The sequence below is a fragment of the Pan paniscus genome, chromosome 3, assembly GCF_029289425.2.
Source record: "Pan paniscus chromosome 3, NHGRI_mPanPan1-v2.0_pri, whole genome shotgun sequence".
Taxonomy (NCBI): domain Eukaryota; kingdom Metazoa; phylum Chordata; class Mammalia; order Primates; family Hominidae; genus Pan; species Pan paniscus.
Window position 1 is genome coordinate 17,824,726 of NC_073252.2, and position 19,146 is coordinate 17,843,871.

The 19,146-nt window shown below is 47.4% G+C and overlaps 1 protein-coding gene across 2 annotated transcripts in view; it reads left to right on the forward strand.

Annotated features, from left to right (window-relative positions):
* The first annotated feature begins 14,893 nt into the window (after window positions 1–14,893).
* The window catches only part of LAP3 (leucine aminopeptidase 3), a 30,823-nt gene continuing 26,570 nt past the window's right edge, over window positions 14,894–19,146 (forward strand). Inside the window, exons 1-2 of one of the 2 annotated variants that reach the window (XM_003845981.6) lie at window positions 14,894–15,261; window positions 17,513–17,628. In XM_003845981.6, coding sequence (XP_003846029.2) covers window positions 15,160–15,261; window positions 17,513–17,628 — 218 coding nt within the window. In that variant the 5' untranslated portion in view covers window positions 14,894–15,159. The remainder of the gene's footprint in view (window positions 15,262–17,512; window positions 17,629–19,146) is intronic. The other variant, XM_055111238.2, reaches the window with a different exon arrangement.

The window sequence follows — 19,146 nt, forward strand, 5'->3', positions numbered from 1 at the left end:
GCTAGTAACCCAAAAATCCATACATGCCAATTGGAGTCTGTGGCAGCAGGAAACTGCCACTAGAGGACACCAGCCTCTCCAATCTTGGACACATAAGTTGCCTGAGGCAGCCGCCAGATACACCCTTTTCAAACAGCAGCTCCTTGCTTGCTATTGGGCACTGGTGGAGACTGAGCATCTTATGGCTGGAGTGCCGCATGTGATGCTATGACCTAAACTACCCATTCTCACTTGTGTGTTTATGAATCCTGTCAATAAAATTGGACAGGATCAATAGAGCTTAATCAGCAAATGGAAACAGAACATCCAAGATTAGGTCCAGTCCGGACCACGGGAACTAAAAGCCTCCATAAACAGTCAGCTTAGCAAAAGGGACGAAGAGACCCACTGTGTATGCTTTGCCCCTCCAGTGGCGACCTGGGGTCCAAGATCCAAAGATGTACCTGCCAATGGTATGACATGGTTTACTGATAAGTCTTCAAAACAAAGCAAATGGGGTCCCCTGGCTTGTGGCTACCATGTGGCCAGCAGATGGTCATCTTTTGACTTAGACTGGATATGAATGTTCTCCCCAATGGGCCAAACTGTGCAGTGGTGACGACCATGCAGGCCACACCTACTGCTATACCTTGCTACTTTTCACTGACTCATGGGCTGTTGCCAAGAGTCTAGCCATGTGACTCGGGAATGGCAGCTGAATGACTGGACTATTGAGAGATCCCCCATGTGGGGACAAGAACTATGGAAGCAGCTTGCTGACTGGGAAGGATGAATATATGTCACTCGTGGATGCTCATGGAAAAGGGCCTTTTGAGATGGATCACGAATGAAACTCATGCCTATCAAGCTTATGCCCTAAGAGTGACAACCGCCTGCTTGATACATCAACCCACTAGACATGGAAGTCCACCACATATACAAGAATGGGCCAAGGCCTGAGGGATGATCCTGAAAGATGAGACTAAGGATGCAGTACAATCTTGTGATTCTTGCCAATGGGCCTAAATTGTTTCAAGAGGAAAATTAGGGCACATAAACTGAGGACTAGGATACACCTAGGTCTGGTAGGTTGACCTCACTGGACCCTTGACCCCTAGCCATGGGCCTCATTGGTGCCTCACTGCCATTGACACCTACTCAGGCTATGGTGTTGCCATTCTAGTCTGTCCTATGGATGCTATAGCTACCATAGGTGCCCTTGAAAAGAACTTACGTTTTTGGATACCCCAAAAGACTTCACTCGACCAAGGAACCTCTTTCACTGTCCAAGCAACACAACAATTGGTGGACCCTTTCTTATCTTGAAATGGAGTTTCGCTCTTGTCACCCAGGCTGGAGTGCAATGGCACAATCTTGGCTCACTGCGACCTCCACCTCCTGGGTTAAAGCGATTCTCCTGCCTCAGCCTCCCAAGTAGCTGGGATTACAGGTGTGCGCCACTGACTTCCATGGAATATGATGGACTTTCCATGCACCCTATCATCCACAGGAACATGGAGCCATTGAACAGTGGAACATCCCACTCACACCGTCACTGATGAAAGGACACATGGCCTGCGAATGGTGTGGCACCCCTGTCTCACTAGGGCAATGTAGACAGTGAACACTCCATTCTAGCACAACAGAAACATGACACTGCAGCATGTATTGGAAAATACTGAGTTTGGTGGGAGTCGAGGTGGACCAGGGAACTGCCTGCTTACCTGCTTAGGCTGTGCCTGTGATATCTCAATCTCAGTATATCCAACAGTTGTGGGGGGTTTTTTGTTTTTTGTTTTGTTTTGTTTTGTTTTGTTTTTTACAGCACACATCTTGGGGATGGTTTGCAGTCTGGGCCACCATAGTACTCACACAGGGCCTCCTGACTCTAATCTGGAGCTGATGTTTCCCTGGATGCCTTCCTTTTATGGGAATCCCACAGGGCTACAGGATGGGACCAAGGAGTACAAAGGTGCTAGGGTACCTCTAGTGGCTCTAGGGGAATCTAATTCTTCCATTCATGTGGGTGATGCTGCTGAACATGTCAAGTTTGTACAGGACATGACCTTCCCTCCTGGACTGGATGAATAAGGCCAAAAGGTCTGGCTCAAGCAACAAGGGCAATGGGTGCCCTGAGAGGTAGTAGCCTCAGTACTGGAACAGACAGCCTGGGTTGTCATATCTGGGCAGCTGATACTCCAAGTAATAGAAAAGAGCACCTCCGACCACAGGAAGCATGAGAAGTGGGTGCCTAATCTTTCCTCCTCTTGTTTCTTCACAGTACATGGATTGAGAACATATCAGCGAAGATCATCCCAGCAGTAGCAGCAGTGAAAGACTGGAAGCGTTGCCAGGTCTTCCACTTGAGTATTGTGAGCCTATCCCTCCAGATTAATAGTTCACATGTGGCCTACTGCAAATGTGACAGGGGTCCCAGTGGCCATCAGTGGGTTCTGATCAGACAGTGCCACCCTCAGTCTGGGTTCAGATACACAGAATACATAATATACCCCATGAACGAAGCTTACCTTAACCATAGGTATAAAATAAGAGGTGGACTTTATTTTTATTTTTTTATTTTTTGAAACACAGTTTCACTCTGTCGCCCAAGCTGGAGTGCAGTGGCACAATCTCAGCTCGCTGCCACCTCTGCCTCCCGGGTTCAAGCGGTTCTCGTGCCTCAGCCTCCCAAGGAGCTGGGATTACAGGTACACACCACATTGCCCAGCTAATTTTTGTATTTTTAGTAGAGACAGGGGTTTCACCATGTTTGCCAGGCTGGTCTTGAACTCCTGACCTCAAGTGATCTGCCTGCCTCGGCCTCCCAAAGTGCTGGAATTACAGGCATGAGCCACCACACCCTACCTGACTTTCTTTTTTAAAAATAGATTTCAGAGTGAGGTTTAATTCTATGCTCACTAAAACATCCCAGCTGTTTTCAGAAACATGAAAAGTCCTAAGCTGCAGTGTGACTTTTCTTGGTGTCCATCCTGAGGGCTTAGTCTGTTCCAGATCTTTCCTCCTCTTGTTTCTTCACAGTACATGGATTGAGAACGTATCAGCGAAGATCATCCCAGCAGTAGCAGCAGTGAAAGACTGGAAGCGTTGCCAGGTCTTCTGCTTGAGTATTGTGAGCCTATCCCTGCAGATTAATAGTTCACATGTGGCCTATTGCAAATGTGACAGGGGTCCCAGTGGCCATCAGTGGGAGCCACACCACCAGACATCAGACGGGTTTGTGGAGGGTTGCTTTAATTAATCACCCTCCTTAAACTTGTCATTAACATAATGCACCCAGTCCAGAATCAGTTGCCAGTCAGACCTACAGCAGCCCCACCATGCCCACGGCACCCCTACATGCCTACCATGGGAATCCAGTTCTTGGCTAGCTCCTGGTAGCATGAACCCAGGGAACCTCACTCAGCATCGCTGCACCATCCACACCCTTAGGGTGAGCCTGTCTGCCAGCCTGGCCACACTCCAGTGGTATCCTGCCACCTGAACCATGGTTAAACCAGACACACATTTTGTACAATTGGACTAGAGACTCTTAGAAAAACTGCTTCTTGGCCAGAGTTAAATATGTGCTCTCTTGGGTTACATATTCCTCTGTGGGGTGTAGTAGCTTGCAGAGTGCCTGTCCTCCTTAGATGGGGAATGTTGTTTGAGAATTTGGGGTCCTTCAGTGTTTGTGCAAGATGGCACTCCAAATTGGAAGGGCCACATACTTCTGGCACATCACAGGGTTGCCTGAGTCAATTTGCCAGGAAAACAAACATGCCTGGTTCCACTCTGCTGCCCATGTCCTCATACACAGTATAGGCACACAGGTCCTGGATAAAGATGATACACATCTTGTCATTGACTGTGTGGAGATAGCAAATGCTACTGCCTGTGCTATTCAGGACCAGCGGGATGCATTAAACTCACCAGCCAAGGTGGTGATGGACAACCAAAGTTCTCAATTATCTGCTGGCAAAATGGGATGGCATTTGCATGACTGCCAACACCTCTTGCTGGGTATAAATCAATAATTTAGGCAAGGTAGAAAGTGAGCTAGAGAAGATTCCTGCTGAAGCGGGGTGCTGGTCAGCTGTACACACGCAGTGCCCCCAAGACTCATTCTTTCACCTCTTTAGCACACTCAATCCTGGCCCTTGGGGGCTCCTGGTTGAGGACCATCCTCCAAGGACTGATCGTCCTATGGGTCTGGTTCTCTTAGTCACCCTGATGAAGGGCTGCCTCGAAATGACAAGGAGTCTCTACAAACGGACTGCATCCATATCAGTGGTTCACACCACTAAACCCATTTCTCCCTCTAGATTTAGGGTGGGCAATGATCCTACTGGATTTGATGTGCTTTATCTGCTGTTTCAGTGGCTAAGTGAGGGTCAGGGGTGGACCGTTGGGAAAGGAAGACTCAGGTATGAAGTCTTTTTATACCCCCTCCTCCGTGGACATGGCCACATAAGAATTGGCCCTGGGCCCAGAACATGTCTTTACTAAGAGCCCACACAGCCTGGGCCAGGCTTGTTGCTTTGTGCGGGAAAACCTTTCCCTGTTTCAGGCTCAAGGTGTTCAGTGTGTGCATCAACCACCTTCAGACACGCTCCCCAGCTCTCAGTGTTTCAGACTCTGTGGTGCTGGGGGTGGGTGTAGGTAGTCAGGGCAGGGGTGTGTGTCAAAGGGTCATGCTGCTACAGCACAAGAGAGGTGCAAGGAGGCCAATTGCCCTGTGTCTGCTGCAGGGGGACCCATTGGCCATGGGAGACCAACACCTACTATTGAAACTGCTTCTGCTCTGTCTCTTCTGTATGTGAGTAAATCATTGTTCCGTCCCATTCTTGACTGCACTTGAACTTCTGCTCCTGATAATAGGTGTCAACCGTAGATAATGAGATTCAGAAAATATGACTGAATATAGAGCTTATTTGAATGCAAATCTTGAGGATAGCCACCTGGGAAACACAGACTCCAAACAAATAGGGTCAGCATTCCAAAGTGGAGAAGTTAAGGTTTCACTTATATAGGCAGACAGAGAAGTTTCAGCAGGATTACATTTTTGATACCAGACCAGCACATATGTTATAATGATTTGCTACAATGATTTGTTACAGTGATTTGGTTACAGATTGCTACATGGCAAGAAAGATTACTGTGTTAACCCCTTAGGAATGATAATGATCTGAGGGTGTCTTCTCTCTGGTCCCGCTTGTTCTTCCTAATTACTTACAGGGAAAAAAATGCAGAAGATGCAGCTAAATGCCATGTGACTAAGGCCACATAGCCACATTCCTCTCAAGGCTCAGAATAATTTAAAATTCAAACAGCTTTAAGTTTGAATTATCTACTTTCACATAGGCAATAGTGCCACTTGCTCAACACTAAATATGGTAGAGCAGAGAGAAAGAAGCCCGAGCCTCTGATAACTTTGTGGAACCACGGTATCAGCTTTGGCTGTCTCTTCCAGCCAATAAGCTTAAGCCTCTGTTTAAGAATTTCTTTTTCTTTTTCTTTTCTTTTTTCTTTTTTTTTGAGACGGAGTCTCGCTCTGTCACCCAGGCTGGAGTGCAGTGGCGCCATCTCAGCTCACTGCAAGCTCTGCCGCCCAGGTTCACGCCATTCTCCCGCCTCAGCCTCCCGAGTAGCTGAGACTACAGGCGCCCGCCACCACGCCCGGCTAATTTTTTGTATTTTAGTAGAGACGGGGTTTCACTGTGTTAGCCAGGATGGTCTTGATCTCCTGACCTCATGATCCACCCTCCTCGGCCTCCCAAAGTGCTGGGATTACAGGCATGAGCCACTGTGCCTAGCCTTTTTTTTTTCTTTTCTTTTTTGAGACAGAGACTCCCTGTCACCCAGGCTGGAGTGCAGTGGCATGATCTCGGCTCACTGTAACCTCCACCTCCCGAGTTCAAGTGATTCTCCTGCTTCAGCCTCCTGAGTAGCTGCGATTCAGGCACCTGCCACTATGCCTGGCTAATTTTTTGTATTTTTAGTAGAGACGGAGTTTCACCATGTTGGCCAGGCTGGTCTCGAACTCCTGACCTCAGGTGATCCACCCAACTCGGCCTCCCAACTTGTTGGGATTGCATGCTTGAGCCACCTCACCTGGCCTTGTTTAAGAAATTCTTAAACGGTGTACAAAAAGCTACATAACAGTAAAAAATTAATGCATTGGACCATATTAAAATTAAGAACTTCTAGCTGGGCATGGTGGCTCATACCTGCAATCTCAGCACTTTGGGAGGCTGAGGTGGGTGAATTGCTTGAACTCAGGAGTCCCAAGACCACACTGGGCAACATGCTGAGACCCCGTCTCTCAAAAAAAAAATGCAAAAATTAGCCAGGTGTGGTGGTGCACGCTGGTAGTCCCAGCTACTTGGGAGGCTGAGGCAGGAAGATTGCTTGAGCCTGGGAGGTCAATGCTGCAGTAGAAGCATGATCATGCCACTGCACTCCAGCCTAAGTGACTGGGCAGCGAGTAACTGGGATTACAGGCACACACCACCACACCCAGCTAATTTTTTGTATTTTTAGTAGAGACGGGATTTCTCCATTTTGGTCAGGCTGGCCTCAAACTCCTGACCTCAGGTTATCCACCCGCCTCGGCCTCCCAAAGTGCTGGGATTACAGGCATGAGCCACCACACCTGGCCCCAGTCTCCTGACTGTTGAACTCTCCCAGTGAATGTTGGTATCTTCATCTCAAGCTCCTGCTGGACTTTTTTTTTTTTAATCTGCTTGTCCCCTGTTACTTCCAAGTCAACATTTATCATTAAACTCCCCATCATCGCCCAAATAACTTGCCTTCACAGCTTCTCTCTTCCTAAGCAGGAAGGGAGCATTTAGGGCCCCGAACAAGGCACTGGTTTATGTTCTGTCACACTCATAAACCTGTATCCCCTGATTCTGCATTTCATTTCCCAAATGGGGTCATCTAGCAAGTTCCATCAGAAATTCATGCCTTCAGCTAGCTTATCTGCTGTTCCAAGATAAGTTTCAAAAAAAGGTAAAACCATGACTCTCAAAGAGATATAAAAATGGGTCTGGGCATGGTGGCTCACACCTTAAATCCCAGTACTTTGCCAGGCCAAGGCGGGAGGATCAATTGAGCCCAGGAGTTCGAGACCAGCCTGGCCAACATGGTGAAACCACGTCTCTACTGAAAATACAAGTATTAGCCAGGCATGGTGGCAGACACCTGTAATCCCAGCTACTCAGGATGCTAAGGCAGGAGAACCACTTGAACCCAGGAGGTGAAGTTTGCAGTGAGCCGAGATCGCACCACTGCACTCCAGCCTGGGTGACAGAGTGAGACTCCACCACACACACACACCCACACAAAAAAAAAAAAAAAAGAAGAAGGAGAGATATAAATATGAACACATATTAAAGATTTTATGTAACTCATGAAGAAACCAGAAAATTGTTATATCTGGATCAAAACAGAATTTTAAGATTGGATATGTGTGCCGGGTGTGGTGGCTCATGCCTGTAATCCCAATACTCTGGGAGGCAGAGGTAGGAGGATTGCTTGAGCTCAGGAATTTGAGACCAGCCTGGGCAATGTGGTTGATATGACTACGATGACTAGAGGGACACCAGGGTTCTTGGTCTCACGCCTATAGGATTAACAACAGGAACACACGTGGAGTGGTTTTAAGGAGCGAAAAGGCAAGAAGGAAGGAAGGAAGAAGAAAACAGCTCCCCTGAACAGAGACAGAGGGAGGGGGGATTCAAACAGAGAAAACCCCGTGTGCTGCAGAAAAGTGGCTGCTTATATTGGGATGCTGGAGGAGGCAGTGTCTGGTTTCCACTGGGCCCAGGAGATTGGTTTGATCAGGTGTGTCATCACATAGTTCATGGAAAAACTGGCCCTCCTATCCTAGCCTTTTAATATGCAAATGTAGAGTGCCATGATGTTCTACACACTTGGGGATATGTGGGGGTGGTCCTGTTGTCAGGCACATGTGAGCACAAGGGCAAGAAAAAGATGGCGGGAATCGCCAAGTTTGGGTGGACCCAGTTTCTAATGGCCTTCCTGTGCCTATCAAAGCTTGCCAGCTGGCTCTAAGAGCCAGGGCTTTCCTGCTAGAAAAGAAATATTTCTGGAGCTGCTTTAAAAGAAACAAAAACTTCCCAAGGACCCCTTTTCCTCTCTATCTGCAGAAAATAATTTCTTAATAACTCCTATAACATGGTGGAACCCCATTTCTACAAAAAAATACAGAAATTAGCTGGGCGTAGCAGCATGCGCCTGTAGTCCCAGCTACTCAGGAGGCTGAGGTGAGAAGACTGCTTGAGCTGGGGAGGTCAAGGATGCAGTGAGCTGAGATCATGCCACTGTACTCCAGCCTGGGCAAAGAGCAAGACCCTGTCTCAAAAAAGAAAAAAAAAAAAAGGATATATTTATAGATCAGGAATATTGAAATGAATGTGCAAATGGAGATAAAACTGGTTTTTCCACATGGGATGATGGGCTGCCAACTGAATGCCCATCAATCGGACAGGATAGCACATAGCACTTACATATCTATAGACAAGAGTTGACTGCATCTCATAACTGTCTGCAATTTACAGAGTTGTGAAAAAGCTTCCATAGAATCTTAATAAGATAACCCAAAGGAATTCCCTCAACAGTTTCTCTGGGCCGGGCATGGTGGTGTGCACTTGTAATCCCAGTGCTTTGGAAGGCTGTGGTGTAAGGATCACTTCAGCCCAGGAATTCGAGACCAGCCTGGGCAACATAGAGAGGCCCCATCTCTACTAAAAGCAAGCAAACAAACAAACAAACAAAAGCCAGGCCTAGTGGCACAAGCCTGTAGTCTCAGCTACTCGGGAGGCTCAGGTGGGAGGATCACTTGAGCCCAAGAGTTCAAGTTTACAGTGAGCTATGATTGTGCCACTGCACTCCAGCCTGGGCAATAGAGCCAGATCCTGTCTCTAAAAAAAGGGTTTCTCTGGATGATGCATTGGTTTTCACTAAGGCACCACTCTTCCCAACACTGCTCAGTCTTTCTCCACCCTTGACTCCAGCATCTACCAATCATAGTAAAATATAGCTTTCACCACCCCACCAGCTTCTGCAAAGAGTGTCTATTGACTCCCACAACCACAATAAACATCTCTTCCTGCCTTTCAAGATTCCCTTTAATCCAGCATCACTGTCTTTGTAAAACCACCTCTTATTCCAGGCAGGCCTGATCTCTCCACCCCAAGCCAAGCCAACGCCCTCCCACACATTCTCCTGACCCAGACATCCCCTCAATCATCTATAGCATTCTCATTCTGCTGGCTCCTTTCAAGCTTTCTTTTTGTTTTTGCTTCTATTATCTGAAAGCCACACATAGCACCTATTCTGTTCTTTAATTATAGATGCTACCTGCACTAGACCTTGATCATGAATTCATTCAAACATATTATGAGCACCTTGCATTCGTTCCAGGGACAGTCTAAATGCTAGGTCTAGGCACTGGCTATGCAGAGATGAAAAAGGCATGGCTCCCTAGATGACTGGGGGGAAAAAGACAATGAGAATGAAACCACCTTTGCAAATACTATAACTAAGAATATTATGACAGCAGGCCGGGAGCGGTGGCTCACGCCTGTAATCCCAGCACGTTGGGAGGCCAAGGCAGGCGGATCACGAAGTCAGGAGATCGAGATCATCCTGGCTAACATGGTGAAACCCTGTCTCTACTAAAAATACAGAAAATTAGCCGGGCGTGGTGGCACATGCCTGTAGTCCAGCTACCTGGGGGAGGCTGAGGCAGGAGAAGCACTTGAATCTGGGAGGTGGAGGCTGCAGTGAGCCAAGATCGCGCCACTGCACTGCAGCCTGGGCGACAAGAGTGACACTCTATCTCAAAAAAAAGAAAAAAAAATAAAGAAAAATAAAATTGTGACAGCAAAAGAGATCTGACATAACTGATTCCATCTTGCTGCCCTAGCTGATTCCATCTTGCTGCTGCTGCTGCTGCTTGCTTTCTTTCTTTCTTTTTTTTTTTTTTTTTTGAGATAGAGTCTCGCTCTGTTGCCCAGGCTGGAGTGCAGTGGTGCAATCTCGGCTCACTGCAATCTCCGCCTCCCGGGTTCAGGCGATTCTCCTGCCTCAGCTCCCCCAGTAGCTGGGATTACAGGCGTGCGCCACCACAGCCCACTAATTTTTGTATTTTTTTTGTTTGTTTTGGGATGGAGTCTCGCTCTGTTGCCCAGGCTGGAGTGCAGTGGTGCAATCTCGGCTTACTGCAAGCTCCACCTCCTGGGTTCATGTCATTGTCCTGCCTCAGCCTCCCCGAGTAGCTGGGACTACAGGCGCCCACCACCACGCCCAGCTAATTTTTTTTTTTTTTGTACTTTTAGTAGAGACGGGGTTTCACCGTGTTAGCCAGGATAGTCTTGATCTTCTGACCTTGTGATCCACCTGCCTCGGCCTCCCAAAGTGCTGGGATTACAGGCGTGAGCCACTGCGCCTGGCAATTTTTGTATTTTTAGTACAGACAGGGTTTCACCATATTGAACCAGGCTGGTCTTGAACTCCTGACCTCAGGTGATCCGCCCGCCTTGGCCTCCCAAAGTGCTAGGATTACAGGCATCAGCCATGGCACCCAGCTCAGCGCTTCTCACTTTCTGACCCACTACCCACCAAATTATCCTTAAAAACTCTGAACCCCAAATTTTCATGGAGATTGACTTGAGTAATAATAAAACTGTGGTTTTCCATACAGCCAGCTCTGTGTGAATTAAACTCTTTTTCTGTTGCAAATTCCTTGTCTTGATAAATTGGCTGTTTAGGCAGCGGGCAAGGAGAACCCATTGAACAGTTGCAAGAATACAGGTGATTGGCACTTTGAGACAGGCCGCTTTGGGAGCAGAGGGAGGGCACATAACCCAGACAGGGAAGGTCAGCAAGTATTTCTTGGAAGAAGTGGCATTGGTCAAGCAAAGAAGGGAGCAGAAGGAACAGGAGCATATGCACATATAACTCTGTGAAACACTGCCTTTTCTTTTTTTATAACAATATTTTTACAATCACCATATCTCTTGCCTCTACTAGATAACAGAGGACAGCAGAATATCAAACTTTGACATAAAGATTTTTTTGAGCTAAAGGCACTTAAAATACAGCAGATGCAAGAAGGGTACTCTGGCCTCTCTTTACTTCCTGAAAGCAGGAGATCAGCTCTCATGTGAATGCTGCCCTCCCTGCACCAGAAAGAAAGGAACATTATCACCAAAGAGGGAGAGTCAAGGCCGAGAGAAATCTGTACAAACAACTCTTGTTAGACTAACCTTTATTTCCTTTAGTTTTCCCATATAAATATACTTTTTCAAAATTACTATTTTTGTTCAACCTAGTATATGAGCACTTAGGCCTAACCATTTTGGGGGGTCTCGATTTTCCTGTAAGGGCTTCCAAGTACATGCAAAACTATTAAATAAAATTTATATGTGTGTGTGTGTATATATATATATATATATGATGATGATTATTTTTTGAGACAGGGTCTCATTCTGTTACCCAGGCTGGAGTGCACTGGCACAATCATGCCTCACTGAAGCCTCAATCTCCCAGGTTCAAGTGATCCTCCTACCTCAGTCTCCCGAGCAGCTGGCACTACAAGCATGCACCACCACACATGGCTGTTTTTTTTTGTATTTTTTGTACAGACAGGGTTTTGCCATGTTGCCCAGGCTGGTCTCGAACTCCTGGGCTCAAGCGATCCACCTGCCTTGGCCTCCCAAAGAGCTGGGATTACAGGTGTGAGCCACTGTGCCCAGCCAATTAATATGTTTTTCTCTTGTTAATCTGTCTTATGTCAACTTAATTCTCAGGCCCAGCTGGAGACCCTAAGATGGTAGAGGTTAAGTTTTGCCCCCTCTACAATAATAAAATCCTTGAAGACAGGGACACCGTTTTAGATTCTTTTTTATTCCATGATTTCTAACAGAAAAACATCTTAAGCACCTTGTAAACTTAGGGTTTGAAGGATGACTAAATCTTTCATCCCAAAGTGATCCACAATCCTAATTATTTGTAGACTGTGAAATGTACTTTTCTTTTGTACCATTAGGCATGTGAAAATGTAAATGGTGTGGTCCTTGAAGCAAAGAGAAAAGTAAATGATACACCAGAGTCTCAGGCTGGACCCGCAAGTGAATAAAACAGGTAATAAATTCAGCTGAGCAGATACAGACAAGGGTAACCTACAGCTCTGAGGCTTGGATGCCTCTGAAGCTCAGAGACCCTCTACTCACATACCAAGGAGGGGACAGGTTTTCGCATTCCATTTTTTAGTTTCAGAAACTGCGGCCTGATCTATCACGTTGGAAGGAGGGAAGAGCTGTAAAGTGAATGTAAAGATTTCGCTGTCTTTGAAGCAAATATAGATAAAATTTGGTGAGTTTATTGAGTTTATGATGCAACTCCATTTTAACTATCTAGAGAAGGTGGAAGCCAGAGTGGACCTACCAGTCCAACCCACTCAGCCTTCAAGAGAGGAAGATCAAATCTCTCCTCTGGAGTGTCTAGCCCTTGGAGAGTGAAATAGACATTCTTTCTTTCCTGCAACTGAGCTCAAGGTGAAGACTTTGCTCACTGCAGCTGGTGTAAGCCTCCCCACACCCCTGCACCTCAGCTAAAATTGCAATCAGATCAACAGTGGTGTAATTTTTTTAAAAAGAGATGGGGTCTTGCTCTGTGACCTAGGCTGGAGTGCAGTAGTGCAATTATGGCTCACTGCAGACTCAACCTCCCAGGCTCAAGCAAACCTCCTACCTCAGTCTCCCCATTAGCAGGACTACAGGCACACATCTGGCTAATTTTTTAACTTTTTGTAGAGATGGGTATCTCACTACCTTGCCCAGGGTGGTCTTGAACTCCTGGGCTGAGTCGATCCTCCCACCTCGGCCTCCCAAAGTCCTGGGATTATAAGCATGAGTCACTGCACCCAGCTGGCTGGTGTCATTATTAAGAACAATTTTTGTATCCCTCCTTGTGCTTACCCATATTCTCCGAGTTGCATTCAGCTGTGTACTTTTTTACAATGAGAAATTTAAAACCAGCCGGGCGCGGTGGTTCACGCCCGTAATCCCAGCAATTTGGGAGGCCAGGGCGGGTGGATCACTTGAGGTCAGTAGTTCAAGACCCACCTGGCCAACATGGTGAAACTCCATCTCTACTGAAAATACAATTAGCCAGGCGTGTTGGCGGGCGCCTGTAATCCCAACTACTTGGGAGGCTGAGGCAGGAGAATCGCTGGAACCCAGGGGTGGAGGTTGCAGTAAGCTGAGATCACACCAGTGCACTCCAGCCTGGGTGACAGAGCAAGACTCCGTTAAAAAAAAAAAAAGTAAAAAATAAGGAATTAAAAAAACAAAATGCTTTACAGAAAATAAAAATATATAAAAATATTGAGCACTACTTGAAAACTTTCTATTGAAACCATCCCCACTGTGTTGACAAAAATTTCATGCCAAGTTCTAGGCAGAAATATAGTTATAATTAAGCATTAATCAGGCTGTACTTTGGCCCACTTCCTTGTTGCTAAAAGTCACCTAGCACTACATACTGACCATTTGCATTCCCATTGTTCCTATAGACAGGATCTCTGACATTAGAATCATAAGCTTTCTGTTTAAGGATCGCTTAAGATATTTTTCAGACCTTGAATTCCAGCTACCAGTTTGAAGATCCCCAGAGAGGAATGGGGTCAGCTTAAGAATACAGGTTCTTCAACGCCCTGTCCTATGACTTCACCCTGCACTCTTCAATCAACGATCTCCACACTATAGCCCTCTCCAAAACCCTTAAAAACCTTGACCCCAAATTCCTCAGGGAGATGGATTTGAGGTTTCCTCCCATCTCCTCCTTTGGCGACTCCATGATTACACCTCTTTCTCTGCTGCAACCCTGGTGTCTGGGCGTATTGACTTGCTATGTGCACGAGTCAACGAACCTAATAGTGTTACATCATTTTCAAAAACAGTATTTACACCGTTGCACCTGTGGAACAGATGAAAGGACACGAATAAAAATAACTCAGGCCGGGTGCGGTGGCTCACGCCTGTAATCCCAGCACTTAGCGAGGCCGAGGCAAGTGGATCACGAGGTCAGGACTTCGAGACCAGCCTGACCAACATGGTGAAACCTCGTCTCTACTAAAAATACAGAGTTGCCGGGCACAGTGGCTCACGCCTGTAAGTAATCCCAGCACTTTGGCAGGCTGAGGCGGGTGGATCACCAGAGGTCAGGAGTTCAAAGCCAGCCTGGCTAACATGGCCAAACACTGTCTCTACTAAAAATACAAAGATTAGCCAGGTGTGGTAGTGGGCGCCTGTAGTCCCAACTACTCGGGAGGCTGAGGCAGGAGAATCTGTTGAACCCGAAAGGCGGAGGTTGCAGTGAGACGAGATTGCGCCACTGCACTCCAGCCAGGGCTACAAGAGCGAGACTCCGCCTCAAAAAAAAATCCAAAAAAACAACAAAAAAACACAAAGATTAGCTGGGCGTGGTGGCGGGCGCCCCTAATCCCAGCTACTCGGGAGGACGAGGCAGGAGAATCGTTTCAACTAGGCAGCGGGAGGTTGCAGTGAGCGGAGATCGCTCCATTGCACTCCAATCTGGGTGACAGAGCGAGACTCCGACTCAAAAACACCAAACAAACAAACGAAAACTCAGTGGGAGTGTCTTCACTATGCAGTCGTCTATTCAGCAACCTTGACAACAAGCTCTGGCACTCAGTTTCTATTTCCCGGGAGTTGCCCAGCGCTCCGCCCACGCCCGCTTGCAGAACTCGCCCCGCCTCCGCCCCACCCATCGTGTGACGTCACCCTATCGGTCCCGCCCCTCTACTTCGCGTTGGTCCCGGGACTGTCAACCGCGTCCGGAAGCCCCGCCTTTTCGCCCCCGCCCGCATGCGCACGCGCACACGAATGCGGGCGCACACGAATGCGGGCACACCCTTGAGTCCCCTCCACAGCCGCGGTTTGATCCCAGCGGTCCAGTCGGCCGGTGCCGCCCATCCGCCCCGCCCCCTAGACGCACGTCCGCTCGCCCGGCGCCCGAGCCAGTCCGCGCGCACGCCGTCTGCGCCCCGAAAGCCCCGCCCCAAGGCGCGCCCGCCCACCGCTCTCCACGTGCTCGCTGGAGGGCGGTGCGAGGGGCCGAGCCGACAAGATGTTCTTGCTGCCTCTTCCGGCTGCGGGGCGAGTAGTCGTCCGACGTCTGGCCGTGAGACGTTTCGGGAGCCGGAGTCTCTCCACCGCAGACATGACGAAGGTGAGAGGCGGCGGCTCGCTCATGGTCCGCCGCTGGGGCCCTGCCCGTGGGCTACCGGGGCTGCGGGGCTGGTCGAAGCCGCGGTGTCCCGGGCGCCCAAGCCAAGTTGCAAAAATCAGTTTAAAAGAAAAATTATCTCCTTGCGGGGATCGGCCTAGGCCGCTGAGGACCCCAGCGGTCGTATTGAGGGCGCGATTCCCCTGCTCGGGGCTAGGGGGTGATGGCTGTAGCCGCCCTTTACCCGGCTCCGCTCGGCCGCGCACTTGCTCCAGTCGTCACCCGCGGTCCTGGCAGTAACCCAGGGAAAGACGCGGCGGTGGGGCTCCCATTCGAGCTTGGAGGAAGCCCGAGTTTGCCAAGGTGAAAGGGTTTCTGAGGTCCCAGAGTCACAGGGCTCCTTCCCCCGCGGAAGTGAAAGGTCAGGGAGTTAAGTGGCTTGGAAGGGTTTCTAGAGGAAATGCATGCCTCTCTAGAGAAAAGGGCTTTGCGGAGAGACCCACGTTTCCCAGAATTAAGAGCATCTTCCAGAAGAAAAGTGAACTCCAAAAAATTACGAAGGTCGCTCTTCAGATGTGAAGGATCTGCAAAGGGAATGGCTCTCGGAACCAGCACAAGCTTGGGAGTCATGCCTAAGCACCAGAAAGAGATGACTGTCCCTGCAGAAGAACGTTCTAGGGGGAGCTTGAGCTCCAGTCTCCTGCAGGTATCTCAGTGGCGGAGGGACCAGTCGCCTGACCAGTGCTGTCTCCAGTACTGTGCCACAGCCTACCCAGATAACAGTTGCTCAGTTGGCTCCATTGATTCCCGGGGAGTGAACAATCTTAGGGAAGTTAGAACCTGGCAGAGTTACCAATGCCAAGGAAGGCTGTTTTCTTTGGTGGAAAAGACCGAGAGGGCACTATTCTAAGTGTCTGTGTGGTTTTGTGGAAAGATCAACTGCTGGGCGGGAAGACATCTGGATTCTCACTCAGTCCTACCACACAGGAGCTCCTGTCTCAAACTAGGTTTCAGTTTCCTTATCGGTCAAGGGGGGTAAGGGTACTTGTTCTTTCCACCTCACAGAGTTGCCATGAGGCAGACAAAACATTTTTAAAGTCATAAATTGCCGTGCAAAAGTAAATACTAAGTATTACTAGGTTTGCTTCCTCATTTCTGGTATTTGAGACCTGAGACTTGTGAAGGAGATGAAGGGAGTGAGCCGCCAAGTGCTTAGCAGAATGCTTCTACCCTCCCTAGGAAGTTGGTACTTCTCTTACAGCCTCTGTGTTGACCACAGTCCTTACGTGGCAACAGTCCTTACGATGGGAGGCACAGCCATTGGCTTGACTGGAACGGCATCCTAGAATATCTGGGATTTGCACTTGAGGATTGTAGGGGAGGAAAATCTTCCCTCTATCCTCCTAGGTTCTGTGGCTGGGCCTAAGAAAACTGACATAAGATGTATTAACAAGAGAAAAGGATACAGATTTTATTTACTATTTTTACGTGTACACAGGAGTCTGCAAGAGGAAAATGAAGACCTGAAGAAGCGTTGGGCCCAAAAGCTTGTATACCTTTTTAAACAAAGAACAATGCATTGTGGGGGTGTGACAAGACAAAGGGGCTTGGGTTAGTAAATTGTGGAATAATGACTAGGAAATCATATGGGGGTAACTAACAGAAGATAAGGGTGAGTTCAGTAGGTTTATTTGTACAGGTCCATTTTGGTGTTGACTTCCAGTTTCTGGTGATAAGAATGTTCTCCTTTTCCTGGTACAGGGAGATCACCTTTCTCATGGGAATTTGTGTGACCTGCTTTTAGGGAGAAAGGGAGGTCAGAGAGTACCTCTGCACCTGCTGTTTCTCAAGCGCCTTTGGCTGAAAATAACTAATGTGCCAAAGCGGTATATTTTGGAGTGGCATGTTCTGAATCCTTTCAGGGTCTATCTTGGTGACAAATAGATTTTTCTTAAACAAAACATCTTTCTGCTTTATTTGAAAGTGAAGCTGTCTCCTGGGAGTGAGCACAGAAACCCAGGGCAATGTCCAGGACGGGCAGTGATGGGTCTTGCTTTGGCAGGAATCTGAAACACTTGGGCAGGTGCACATGTAGCTGACCCCAGCACTTGCTTCTTTTTTTGCTTTCTTCTGTCCATGGGGAGGACACGGTTTGGGTGGAATTATTTGTTCCTTCTGGAATTTGGGGACTCCTGAGCCTCTCTAAGGGATCTACTCTAATTCTATTATATTTACGTTTTTTGCTTATTCCCAGGGCCTTGTTTTAGGAATCTATTCCAAAGAAAAAGAAGATGATGTGCCACAGTTCACAAGTGCAGGAGAGAATTTTGATAAATTGTTAGCTGGAAAGCTGAGAGAGACTTTAAACATGTAAGTGTTGCTTGTGGGCTCTAGTTCTTAAAGTGCCCCCAAATCGAAACAGTATTTTTTCTTTCTTTTCTTTTTTGAAACAGAGTCTTGCTCTGTTGCCCAGGCTGGAGTGCAGTGGCACGATCTTGACTCACTTCAACCTCTGCCTCCTGGGTTCAGGTGGTTCTCGTGCCTCAGACACCCAAGTATCTGGGATCACAGGCATGCCCCACCACTCCCGGCTTTCATATATATATATATATATATATATATATATATATATATATATTTTTTTTTTTTTTTTTCCAGTAGAGTTGGGTTTCACTGTTGTTGGCCAGGCTGGTGTTGAATCCCTGGCCTCAAGTGATCTGCCTGCCTCGGCCTCCCAAAGTGCTGGGATTACAGGTGTGAGCCACTGTGCCAGGCCAAGAATATTTTTCTATGCCTTTTTGTCAGAAGAGACAATGCCGGGAAGTGCTCTGGCCAGAAGCAGAAGTGAAAGCATGTGTCTTTGGAATGCACTTTGGTACTTTCTGTTTCAGTATGGATGGGTCTGCAGTTCTGGGAAGTCAGGCCATTTCCAGCCCAATCAGAAATCTATTGTGGAAGACTGATCCAGAATAATCTGGAAAGTACCAGATTTCCTCAGCCCACCCTCCTGGCTCAAATTCACTTTCCCCACCCTCTTCCTCCCAGCTGCCTTCCCACCAGCCTCTCTACTTCTTTTAACTCCCCTTTTCTTGTGAGAGCAGGATCCCTAGGATAGTTAATAGCAGCCTAAGGGTTTTGCTCTTTTATTGCATGCCTGAAGTTTCAATGGCTTCTCAAAATTTAAAATATCTGTGAATCACCTGAGGATATAGTTAAAATACAGAAAGTCTCCATGGGGCTGGAGATCCTGATGGTAGGGAAACATTGTAACTGCGCGCTGTATTTGGCAGACATGGAAGTATCCATGTAAACCACTGCAACTATGTATTATTCGGATTATAGATAGCTTATTAGAACCTAATAGATGCAGTCTAATAATTATAGTAACTAATAATCGGTTAAGAGAATTTGTATCTCCTCTCAATTTTTTATCAGTTCTTGTAGTACACAGAGCATTCTCAAGTGCATTGATTAATTCATTAATCCAAAAGCTAACCTGTGAGTACAGAACGCCTGCCTTGCTAATGGATGGCTGTCAGCTGCATTCCAGAGCATCTGTGCTACGGGCCTCTTATAGTCATGGATCTGTTTTGTTTGGAAATTGCCCAGGATAGTCAGTATCCGGTTCGGGTATCTAGTCTGTGGAGAAACCACATAGATATACAACTTCCAAGCCAACCACCACTTAGATTACTGCAGTGTTTTTGGTGTCTTGTGGCTTTTATTGAAAAAGGTTTGAGATTCATTCGGTTCAGCGTCAATCTGTGCTCAGATGCCTTGTGCAGCTGTAGCATTGCTTTCCATTGTTTTTAAATATGTTTGTGTTAGATCTAATCTGAAAGTTTGTTAAATAGTTTTTGAGCTAGAATTAGAAAGGCTACACCTAAG